We start from the raw sequence: 12,709 nt of genomic DNA, 5'->3' as shown, positions 1-12,709 counted from the left end.
GTATCTCCCAGCTGAAGAATTCCATCCTGGGCTTCTATTTCCGTCCCGCCACCACCACTACTGCCAACCACCTCTTTTCGCTGTCTCTACCGCAAAGCAAACCTCACACACACCAGCTGGAGGTTCCAGGTTCTCGGACCTAAGCGCCATCTCACTAAAGGAAGTGGTTCACCACCCTGGCGGCCTTCTAGAATCATCAAGGGAGCGGCAAAAAGTACCCACACCTGGGCCGCACTCCCCGCGCTTCTGATCTCATCGGGCCAGGGTGGAGTCCCGAGCGTGGATAATTTCACAAAGCCCCTCATAGGTTGTTAGACAGCCAGGACTGAGAACCACGAGCTTTCACTAAGCTTTCTGCCTCGGACTCAAGCCACGAAAATGAAATTTTGTTTGAGAAATGAAACAGAGAAAGCTTATAAGAAAATGCCATAGTTCAGAAGAAAGAGACACGGGGGTGCTGGATCCTCTCTCTGGGCGTCCTCCCTCCTGGGAACACGTATAACAAGTACTCACAGCTGCAGCTCACTCACAGGCCTGAAGAAAAAGGTTGGTGGTGGGGGAAGGTGCCGGGCAGAGAGCCAGATGGTGACCATCCCCTAAGAAATGGATTTACCTTCTTCCTGTTCCACAGATGCTGGGGCGCTACTCCTGAGACAGCAGCTAACACTTGGAGGGCACTTCTCAAGTTCGCATGCATCGCTCTTTGATGCTCCCAACCAACCTCTAAAAGGCAGGATTCTCCTCCTTCATCGCCTCCCCCCCGCCCTCCCGGCGATTTTGCAAACGAGGAAATTAATGTCCAGATAAGTTAACTGACTTGCCCAAGAGATTACAGCCTCTGAATGGTGGAGCTGGGACTTTAGTTCCAACATTTACTGCGCATTTACTATATGCAAGGACTTAGACAAGTATAAATAATATAATTATGAAATTATATATTCCATGATTACATCTTTGACACCACCTTCGGCTATTTGTTCTTAGCATTTCTGTGGCAGAATCTTATTTACCCACTAATATCCATTCTTCCGTTATATTTGGCTTGGGCAGCTGTATGCCATGGGGCAGGCTTTCTCCTCCAGCTTTCCTCACGGCTAGGCGTGGTCACGTGACACCATCCTGACCAATGAGATGTAAGAAGACGGCTACTACGTTCCCTAATCCTGGCCAATGAGATGTAAGATGACGTATACTATGTTCCCTAATCCATTCTCGCTTCTCCTTGCCTTAAACAATGCCTGGAACTGTAGTAGCAACTGTGGGATCTGGAGATGACAAGTATGATGATAAAAATGAAAATACCCAGGGGCACCTGGGTGACTCAGTTGTTCAAGCGTCAGACTTCGCTCAGGTCATGACCTCATGGTTTGTGAGTTCCAGTCCCTGCTACGGGCTCTGTGCGGACAGCTCAGAGCCTGGAGTCTGCTTCATATTCTGTCTCGCTGTCTCTATGCCTCAAAAATAAATTTAAAGAATTAAAAAAATATATTTTTAAATAAATAAATACACATTTTTAAAAATGTTGGGGGGGGGGGAGTGAAAATACCCAGAATGACAGAGCAGAAAGATGCCTGGGTCCCTGATTCATCCCTGAACTGCTGGCTGTGCACCTCCAGGCTCTGGCTGTTGAGGAAAAACAAGCCTCTGTTTAAGTCACCGTAGGTTAGGTTTTTATAAGTTGTGACCTAATGTATAAGTGACACAGTCTCCTGCATGCCCTTCATCACTATGGTGGGTCTTTTCCTTTACAGTTGAGCACCCCACCCACCAGCTCAACAGCAGGTAGCATCTGACTGCAGCTGAAGCTTAGCCACTTGGGGCACATTGAATCAGTGCCCTAATTGTATTACCTTTGGGACCTGTGGCATTTTTGTCACCCGAATCAGCACTTTCGTTTTCCCAGATTCCATTTGTTTTTACAAGATAAGGGCGAATGTAGGAACACAGTCAAACAACTGTGTAAACAATCTGCACAAAGATGGCGACACTGGCCCAACTCATCAACTGAAGGGGGGGCCAACACCCTTCTGCCACAGCTGATGAGGCAAACCAGAATTACTGTGGGCAAGGTGCTTTGGGGCGTCAGTCAAGCACGTGTATCAAAGTCAGGCTGTTTGAAAGTCAAATGTACAAAAGTTAAGGACTGCCTGTACACACTCCAATGGCAGCCCAGTATGCCAGATTGTGGGTTTGTTTTTTTTTTTTTTTTTAATTTTTTAACTTTATTTATTTTGACAGGGCAGAGACAGTGCAAGTGGGGGAGGGGCAAAGAGAGGAGAGACAGAGAATCCCAAACAGGCTCCACATCGTCAGCACGGAGCCTGTCGAAGGGCTCGAACCCATGAAACCATGAGATCATGACCTGAGCGGAAGCCAAGACTCAGATGCTCAACCAACTGAGCCATCCAGGCATCCCTGCCAGATTGTTTTTTTAAGATTCCAAATCAATTCTCTATTGCTGAGCTACGAATGACCACTAACTCAGTGGCTTAAAACAATACCTATTATTTCTGAGAGGCTATGAGCCAGCTGAATGCTTCTGCTGATCTGGGCCAATCTGTGACTGGTCTTGGCTAGGCTCGCTCAAGTGCTTGGGTCAGTTCGTGGTCACATCAGTCTGGGACGGCCTCATTCACAAGTCTCACAGGAAGCTCGCTGTCAGCTTCAGGGACAGGGTTGATTGGGCCACAGAGTCCCTCATCCTCCAGCAGGCTATTCACACGGTGGCTGCAGGTTTCCAAGAGAACAATCAGAGGCAGACGAGGCCTCTTGAGTCTCAGGCCAGGAACTAGCACAGCATCCCTTCTGCCACATGCTATTGACTAAAGAGAGTCCCAAAGTCCTTCCAGTTTCAGGGGTAGGTAAAAAGCCTCGCCTTCTTGATGAGACAGGCTGTGGAGGCATTGGCACAGGAAGAGAAAGAGGACAGGGGCCATTTTTGTCATCAGTCCACTGTCGTACCCAGAGTGACGGCTTTCCATCGAGTGGATGGCCATGGACGTCAAGGAAAGAGATAAACCAGATCGGAGTAGATAGAGAGATGGTTGCATGGACAAAAGGGAAACATGCCCTGTAGTGGAGAAAGAATGAGCAGCAAAGGAAACAGAGGAAGAGGATGGAGACACAGATTAAATCAAAATTCCATTCCAATAATTACTTCTATGCTCACTGTCCCTTCCCAGGTGCTTATTATGTTAAGCACCATCTCACTGAATCCTCGATCACTCCTGTGAGGGAGGTTCCATTATTAATCCCATTTTATAGATGAGGGAATCAAGGTTCAGAGAGGATTAGGTAATTTGCAGAAAGACACACAGGATGAGTAATGCAGGACACAAGACTTGAAGACAGATCTCTTGGTGTCAAAGCACTGGCCCTAATCAGGACATTGTTCTATCTTTAGGCCAACTTGTTTCTCTATCCCCACCTCAGGCCCCCTGCCCAGGCCTGGACTGTTGCAGGATCTGAAGACTTCCAGCCTGATTACTTCCAACTGATTTTTTTCTGTAAAGGTCCACTGAGTAAGCATTTTCAGGGTTGTGTTGCAAGTATTCAGTTCTACCAGTACAAACAGTATATACACCGTCTACAAAACTTCATTGGCAAAAATAAATTAAATGGCCACCCCCTGCTTAATCCATTCTCCACCTTGCAGCCAGAGTGGGCCAGACTCAAATGTGACCCTGTCATTCCTTACCTGAAATGTTTCACCAATATCTCCAGGATCAGTCCAAATCTTTATCGCGGTATGTATGACCTTGTGATCAAAGTGTGGCCCCTGGGCCAGCGGCATCACCATCATGTGGGAGCTTGTTGGGAAAGCAAGTCTCAGGTCCCACCCTGGACTTGCTGAGTTAGAATCTGCATTTAACCAGTCTCCCTGGTGATTTGCACACTCCGGTTTGGGAAGCCCTGTCTTCAGGACCCCCATCTCCTGGCGCCTGCCTGTCTCCCCCCGCCTCCATCCTTTGCTACTGGAGCCTCTTCCCTCCCACCCCCACTTTCCAGCCAAAGTGAAATTCCCCACTCATCTCTGTTCTTGATACATTCCTCTGCTACCCAATTCCCTCCACTTAGCGAATTCCTGCCTACCTCTAGATCTCACATTAGACTCCACTTCTTCCAAGCAGCTCTCCCGAACCTCCTGAACTGCACAAGGTGCCCCTCTTCTGTGTTTCCATAGCCCTTCCTCATCGCCAACCACCACACTGCATGGAAACGACTGAATTGCCAACTTCTCACAATTAGTGTGCAAGTTCCTGAGAGAGAGACCCTGTCTGCCTCGGTCATTTCTACACGTGTCCTCAACACTGGGGACAGTAAAGACTCAAAAACTACTTGTTGAAAACTGAATGAAACACACCCACCGCCTCTGCCCTGGGCAAGTATCCTACACAACTACTGTTTAATCAGCCTGTGGCTGCAGGTTTCTCTAAGCTTTCACTTGGCTCCAAGGCTTTGTGGAGTCTTACATCGTCCCCAAGATTCCATCTTTCACTAAGCCTGGTGGTTTTTCATTATTAGCAAACGTTTACTACTTGGAGAGGGCCCAGGGGCCTAAGAGATTTCTGAGCAAAATTCTTGAGCGGTAAATTAGCCACGGGCCAAGACTTGAACTGTGTTAGGGAGTGTGTGGGGGAGCCAGGCAGAAGGTTCTAGGCGAGAAAGAAGACTTGAAGGCAGGACCCCAGGCTGCACACCTTCAGAGCTACGAACTAACATCTTTTCCCACCTGTGTATGGTGCCAGTTCTAGATGAACAATTGTTCTAGCTTTGCTGAGTGGGAAAAGACTCCCAGACACCCAGAGGTGGAAGTCAAGTGAGCTTTGTGTAAGGAATCATAAGCCAGTGCATCCATGGGATGCCCTCCCCAAGGGAAGAGGAGAGCCCTCCTCAAATCAGACACTCAATCCAAGGTTTTCTACAAGTTCCTTTATTAACAAAGCCAAGTATAAAAGAACAAGGCCCCCCAGATGACCCGAAAGATTAAAAGTGCAAATTTACTCCAACCTGAAATAGAAGACAAATGGCTGGCCTCAACTGCCTAGGCCATGGAAATTTGGTGTGATTGAAAACTCCTTTGAATCACACAACTGTAGCAGCGGAATCATATTTGATTAACTCTTTGGTCTCTGTTACTGGAACAAACCATACACCATGACTGCAGCCAATGGGCTACATCATAATATATAGCTGGGGGTCAGAATACACATTTAAAATAACAATAAAATAAGAGGAATGTTTTAAAGTCAAGTCACTGAATCAAGGCACCTTTTTTTTTAAAGCACAAGGTGCTAAAAATATTCCTGAATATCTTTGATACTTCAAAATCCAGATTATATATAATTTTTTCAGTCTATTCTCTCTGTATAGATGATTGCATATTATCTTCACCCTCTCCCAACTTATACTTGCTAAATTTCCACCAAATCATGTGCTATGTAGGTATAAATGGAAACAAACAGTAGTGTCTAAGTAACAGATGTATGATTAAAAAAAAAAAATTAACGAACACCAAGATGATAACACTGAACATTTTTCCCCCCTCTCTAGGGTCACTGGAAATGTTAATGAGGTTCATCTTCCCCACTACTGGGGAAGGAAGTCATAGCCTTCCTCCCTGTAGGTAGAGATAAGTTAAGTCTTCACCAAGATCAAAAGCCACATTTTACAGAAAGAGTGACTTACTCCATGAGGTTAAAAGAGATACTTTGGAAGCATGTTAGGTTAATTCCTTCCAAATCCTAGGATGTCCGTTTTGGTGGGACATCCCATCCCAAGTCAGAAAGGGGTAGAAACATCTGATCAGAATGGTATTCTTTGGCAGTAGGAGCTTGAAAACCCAGCACTGGATTTCTGTTGTCCACGGCCACCAACCATCCTTGCTAAGGCACAGTATGGGATCCCACTAAAAACTCACTTAGAAATAAGAACAAAATACAAATAAAAAGGAAACAAGTTCTTCTGCAATCATTCCTGATTACTCATCTGCAAACTCCAACTGAGCCAAGGAGCTTAGCCCCAACTCACCAGGAAGGAAATGCCAAGAACTGGCTCCCAGCGGTTTGACTGGAGGATGTGACTGGGAATTAACAACTCCAGGATGGAGGGTCCTCCTGGGAATTATGAGTTAAGTGTTATCTGTGGCCATGTTAATTTTTTTTTTTTTTTTTTTGGTTTGTTTCTACAATAAAGCTTAGCTCTGAGAGATAAAAAGAACTTGAAGTATCACAACCCCAACAATGTATAACAACATTATCTCCATAACAATAAATATAACCTTATGCATACTGTGTAAGGCAGGGGCCGCAAACTGGTGGCCCCCAGGCTCCAGCAAATGTTCTGTTCGGCCCACATGGTGTTTGGAACATTTTAAAATTATTTTGTTTAAAAATGAGAAAGTTCCACTTGAAAAAAAATCCTGATTTCCGGCCTCTCCCTACCCTTTTCCCAGCAGAGCTGAACGTTGACTGCCCCACTTAAGATGGGCACAGTCCCCACCACCCACCCACCCCTTCCCATATTCATCTCCCTGCCTTACTTCTGCAGGCTGCTGAGTTTGCGACCCCTGGTTTGAAATAGCACATACCTAAAAATGTGTTTCCTACCCAAACCTCTTGCACCCCCATGTGATTTCCACACCGTCTGCCCTTCTCCTGTCTCTTCCTTCACTTCTCTCTTAAGGCCTCCTTCCTGAATTCTTCAGATTTCTCCCTCCCCTCCATCCTTCCATTCTCCCTTCTTTCAGCTTCCATTTCCTTTTTGCAAAAAACATCTCCTTCTCTCAGCGCATGAGCCTTCCGGGACGGCTCCCAAGACTGGTCAGTGGGAGTTACTGAAGGGTGTCTTTGGGCAAAACAGCTGAGTCATCTTCCCTAAAACTTTTTCTTTGGGCACTGGCTGGACAATTCATCTTTTTTCTTTAACATGAGCAATTGTGAGGCTTCTCGAATAAGAATATTTGCATAAATGAATCTCTAGTACCAAGTATACACCAAAAATGTGTATGTACATTTCAGATCAAGGACATGACAGAGCCCTGATAAAATACAGAATTGAGCTTAATTTAAGTGCCTCAGGCAACCATCACACCTGGCTAATATGCCATATTATTTCATTTGTACACAGTACATGTTTGGGATCACTAAACATTGATCAAAATTGATCGACATCTCTAACTTTTGGTTACCATGTGCAGAGAACAACTGCTCAGCATGGCACTTAAATAAAACATTAATATTTTAAAAATTCACAAACACAATGCCCCATTAATTAAAAAATAAGAATAAAATTTAAAAATCTTGAGGATGGATGAGGCTTTGGGTAATTAACCTGAAGAAAAAAAATAACACAAACACTACAAGAACAGAATGTTACCAGATTTACACTTCAAAAGACTAGTATGATTTAAAAAATAAAAATTAAAAAAGGAACCTATTGACTCAGCTAGAAACATCTGAAAAATTCAGTTTTTAAAGCTTTATAATCCCTCCAATAGCCTTGCTGTTCCCCACTTCAGTAGACTTAATGACTACGGGGGGAATTGGGGCTTATATGGAAACATTATAAATATATATATATATTTATAAAGATCTACGTACTCTTGGCATCTATTTTAAAAAGTAAGTTTAAGAAACACTGTGCAGTTTATATCTTCGCAGGAAGTTGGTAGACGGATCCCTTTACTAAATGCAGTACCTTATGACCTAACACTGACCTCCAAAGCTGGGAATGACCTTTGTGTCATCAAGAGGAACTGTCCCCAGAACAACCTCAAAGAGAAGGCGCAACATTTGCAACTATTTCTCTTACAGTCCAAAGTGACAAAGGACAGAAGTCGTCTCCTCAGCTCCCACGAGGATATCCTGCCAACCATTTATTCACAATGACTTCCTGCAGTGGCCAAGTAGGTCCCCTCAAGCAAGTTTAAAGAATTCCCTCAAAACAACTCAGAAGTTGAACAATGGCCCAATTTAGATGGCTCCTTCTGTCTTCCAAGTTTTACCTTTAAGAATCTAAGGAAGTACATGTCTTTGTCAAAAAAAAATAATAATAAATAAAAGTCCCCAAGTCTAGCACTGGGTGGGACTGGTTACATTTTCTATTCGGCAAGCGAGCGGATGGTGGACTTACTGACACTTCAGCCGAGTTGGGGACATTTATGTCCAAAGAGAAACAACAGCAGACTCCTGACAAGGACTCCCCTCACCTCCCCCTCACTTACTCTCCTCGGCTGATCAGTCAGGGAGCCCAGAACCCAGGATACTGAATTCTTTACGAAAGGCCCTGCAAGACCTGGGCTGAATCAACTACTCCTCAAGTTGGCCTTAGGACCACTTACTTAAAGGCTGCGGGGGGGGGGGGGGGGGGGGGGTGAGGGGGGGCGATGGGAGAGGAACTTTCTAATGCTAACCATCGCCGAGCATTCACTGAGAGAGCTGACCACATCCTAGGCACTACAGCCTGCATTGCCTCTTCGTCATCTCATGACACTCGGAAAGAAATCACCGGGCAGAGGAGTGTGTTAAAAAGGCTGAAAACAAACAAACAAACAAACCAATATGTTTCTGTCTCAGCCAGCAGCAAGCTATGGTGAGTCATCTTCATATGCGAAGATCAAACTATATCTTCCTCAAAACCCAACACGTTTCTACGTCCTCACCAGCGTCGTGCTAAACATGGATCCTTTGCTACTCTGCACTGTGCCTGGCTCGCGGTATGCTCTCCATGAATGGGTGTTGACTGGTACTCACCCCATTGTATGCCTGCAGGGATGTTAAGCAAGCCTGCTTTTTAAGACTGCACATTTCTTAATGACAAATGGAACTGGCCTCCCTTTCAGATGCAACAACTTGGCACTGGCCATTAGCACAAAATGAAAGGTCTGATCAAAATACAGTGCTGTTTGCTCTGGGAGTTTCTCTAACCAACTCTAGACGACCTCTCTCTCAACATATGTGACTTCATTCTTTGCAATCCTGTCAGACACCCGTGATTCCACCATTTAAAAAATACGTGAATATTAGTTTGAGCGGTGGAACCTGTGTTCCTCAGAACATTAGCCCCTAGAATAGAACTTCAATTCCAGTTGTAAAGATTCCGATTTTTAGGAAGACCATCAGGAATCCAGGACCTAGCAAGTAGTTACATCAAAAAAACATTAGCTTCTTTAAATCTGGGGGCCAGAGATCTGTGTCTCAAAAAACGACAGCGGAAACTTTCTCTGCAGCTATTTCTTGCTTCCTTTACTGGACTTCCCTAAAAGCTGGATCCTTCTACAGAATCATTTCACACAAATCAACATTTGGACCAACTCTTAGCTGCTGGGGTTGGATGTCTTTCTGTAGCTTGCTCCGGACACTACGGTGGGTGTGAAAAAGATGCCATAACTATACTGGCTTTGGAGCCAGGGGTGACATAATAAGTCACCAAATGTCACCTTCTGAATTTTCCAACACCTGTGGCAGCTCATTTCCTTGCGATAAACTGGCTTCGTTGCCATCCCCACCCCCATGGGGGGGTGGGGGGTGGGGAGAGGCTTTAGGAGCTTTTGGCCAGGTGGAGGCGCTGTCAAGGTTTATGGTTCATCTTCAGGGAAGCCCTGGGTGCGCTGACTCCGGGGTGGGGGGCACCTGGCAAGGTAGCGAGGACCCCCATAGACCCGGAGAAGCTGGGGCAGCCTTCGCCACGTGGACAGCAACCTCGCAGCCGCGAGTTCCCGGGCATGTCTGTCGAACGCGGCCAGGAGGTCAACCGGGGCAGCTTCACGCAGAACCTTGGGCAGTGGGCCCACCTCGGCAGCGGCCCCACCAGGGCCCAGGACGCAGTGGAAGAGCGTATGGCGTCGCAGCAGGCAGTCCCTAAGGAACTGCACTAATTCTTCCAACCGCTCACCCAGGTGTGCCTCGTCCCAGCCTTGAACCGGAGCCCCCTCACGCAGCAGCACCGCCAGCAGCACTGTCTTGAGCATGTACGAGGACAGAATGCGTCCCCACTGGGTGGCGGCCGCCGGGTCCAGCCCGCGGGCGCCCAGGTCTCGCAGAGCTTTAAGCAACTGCAGGCACTTGAGGTAGCAGGCACCTGGAGGGGCCCGTTCCTGCAGCCAGCTCAGCAGCTTCTGCTCCTGACGTGCTGTATTCACACCCCACAGTGCATCCGTGCGCAGGCCTCCCGGGAGCTCCGACAGGGGCCCAACAGGTGAGGGTGGCGGCGGTGGTGCCACGAGGAAAACGCCATCGCCCAAATGCACAGCGGGGATGAGACGCACTGCCATGGAAAGGCGGCAGCAGCCGTAATCCGTGCGGCACGGCAGGATGTGCAGGGTAGGAGGCTGCTCCAGGCCGCCGGGGGTCAGGCTGACCCGACAACGCCCCTCCAGGCTGTAGCGCACGGTGGCCAGGGAACGCTGCAGGTGCGACTGGAACCAGCGAAGCACCATAGTGGCGGAGAGGTGACGCCGCCCGAGCACGTCCACGCAGAAGCCGTCGGCAAAGGGTTTGCAGTCCCGGAGCCAGTGGCCCCCGGAGGCCCCCGGCGGCGCCTTGAGCGCGCACACGAAACAGCCGTGGAAGGCTGGGGCCAGCGCGGGCTCGGCGCCCAGGCTCCGAGGCTCCAGCGCCACCAGCGGCGGGAGGCGCAGTGGCACCAGCACATCGAAGCCGTCGGGCCGACGGATTTTATGCTGCTCGTAGGCGCTGCCCACCTGGATGAAGTCTCCGCGGAAGGCCAACGCCAGCGCCCCGCCGGGGATGGGGCCCGGGGACCCCCGGGCGCGGCCAGCCCGCACCAGCTCGCCCACGATCCGGCTCACGTGCGCCTTGCTGTGGCCCAGCACGTGCGGAGAGAGGCGCACCTCGTGCTCGTAGTAACTCTCCAGCAAGATGCCAAGGCTCGGCTCTCGGAAGTGTCTAGGAGAGAAGGTGGAGTGTCTCCCCAGGCGGGGAGCCCCTGGCAGGAAGCGCTGCCGGACGGCGTGGCGACAGCGCAGGAGGATGTAGCCAAGGAGGAGCAGGACGGCCACCTTGAGCAGCGGGAAGCCGCCGTCCGCACCGTCGGGGGGCTCAGCCCGGTCGTCCCCGCTTCCCCGGAGGACATGGTAGAGGCACACAAGGGCAGTGCACAGGCCGGTCACCAGGGGCCAAAAGACGCGCAGATTGAGGGTGTAGTGCACCGACATACCGGGTGCCCGGGACAGCGGCGGCCCTGCAGCCCAGGGCGCGAGCCCCGGCGGCGCCCCCGGCCCAGCATGCGGGCAGCGCCCCGGCAGCCCCGCGGTCCCGGTCTCCTTCGCCTCCGCGGCGGCTCCCCCCTCGCAGGGTCCGGGGAAGGCTCCCTCCAGCTCGGCCTCCTCTCCCAGCTCAAGTTTTCCTTCCAGCTGCGGCCCGCCCTGCGCTCCCGGGCCCCGGGCCGCGCCCTGCGCCGGCTGCGAGCTCCGTCCCGCCCGGCGGCCCTCCCCGCCCCGCCCGGCGCGCCGCCCGCGGCCAGCTTCCGACCCGGCCCGGCTCGTCTCCTACCCTGGGCGGCACTCGCGGGCTCCCCCTCCGCGCTCGTGCCCGCTCTCCTCCGCTCTTGTTCCCGTTACTCGGCCCCAGGAGTTTCCTCTTCCGAGGGGAGGCGAGTCCGCGCCAGCTAGCGGGGAGGAAATGCCGAAGTCTGGAGCCGAGCGCAGAGCGGGCGGGCGGCGCGGCCCCCTCCCCGGCCTCCGCCTTAGAGCGACGCGGGGCGGCGGGAGGGACTTCAGGAGGCGCTGGTAACTGACTTCCCGCGGGCCACCCCCGTTCCCCTCCCCGAAGGCAGAACTGGGAAGGCCCTGATTCCGGGGCGGTGGCCTTGTCCTGGGAGCTTCTGGAGTTGTGCTCACATAAAGTTACACTGGGAAGTTGAAAAGGAGGAGAAGAGGACTCACACCCAGGGTGTGCCTCCCCACCCCCCAGCCAAGCAAGTCGTGGCGCTGGTGGCGTGGCAGGCTTGGGCACGGAAGCGGCCGCTGCCACTGTGCTGCAGTCCCTTATTCAACCAATATTTACTGAGTACCTACTACGTGCCAGGCAGTAGGCCAGGAGCTGGGGCAATAGCAATCTACAAGGTCCCTGCCCTCCGTAAAGCCTACAGCCTTTCTTAAAAAAGGAAACCAAAAGAGAAAGGATTCCATAGCAGAAAATGCTCTGAAGGAAATAACACTGCGCGACGGAGTGAGAAGGGCGGGGGCGGGGGCGGGGGGTTTGCCCTCTAAAAGATGGAAGCTCTCGCGGTCGGCTGACATTTGGTCTGAGATCTGAACCAGGAGGAGCCAGCCTTGGGAATCACAATAGCAGCTTTTACAGAAGACTCACTGTGGGCCGGTATTGGGCTAATCCTTTTACACACGCTCCCACCTCCTGTCAATGCTATGAAACGTCCGCTATGATTTTCCCCATTGTTCAGAGGAGGAAATTGAGACACAGGCAGGTTCAGCCCCTTGCCCAGGGTCACACAGCTTTAGCAGAGCTGTGCCTTGAACACCAGCATCCAGCTCCAGAGAAGCCAGGGGGCAAGACTCCAGGAGGTTGACCAAGAAGCCCCTTCTCCACCTACTTACTGGGAGTTGTCTGTGTTGTCGGGACATACGCTGGGGCCTCGGTCCCTGAGAAGCTTTGTTTTGTTTCATAACGGGGAGCACTCCCTGAAATAATCGGGATTTCTTTAGCTAACCTGGATTTATTTAAATCAT

The 12,709-nt window shown here is 50.3% G+C and overlaps 1 protein-coding gene across 1 annotated transcript; it reads right to left on the bottom strand.

Annotated features, from left to right (window-relative positions):
- Positions 1 to 4,912: 4,912 nt before the first annotated feature.
- ITPRIPL2 (ITPRIP like 2) lies at positions 4,913 to 11,860 on the bottom strand. Its single transcript, XM_047839115.1, has one exon. The coding sequence runs from the start codon at positions 11,174 to 11,176 to the stop codon at positions 9,578 to 9,580; it is 1,599 nt and encodes a 532-aa protein (XP_047695071.1). The 5' UTR covers positions 11,177 to 11,860; the 3' UTR covers positions 4,913 to 9,577.
- Positions 11,861 to 12,709: the final 849 nt, after the last annotated feature.

This window comes from Prionailurus viverrinus, chromosome E3 (assembly GCF_022837055.1).
Source record: "Prionailurus viverrinus isolate Anna chromosome E3, UM_Priviv_1.0, whole genome shotgun sequence".
NCBI lineage: Eukaryota > Metazoa > Chordata > Mammalia > Carnivora > Felidae > Prionailurus > Prionailurus viverrinus.
This window is presented reverse-complemented; position numbering and strand designations above follow the sequence as displayed.

Coding starts and splice junctions, on each gene's coding strand:
- ITPRIPL2 (XM_047839115.1), bottom strand. CDS start 11,176: ATGTCGGTGCACTACACCCTCAATCTGCGCGTCTTTTGGCCCCTGGTG.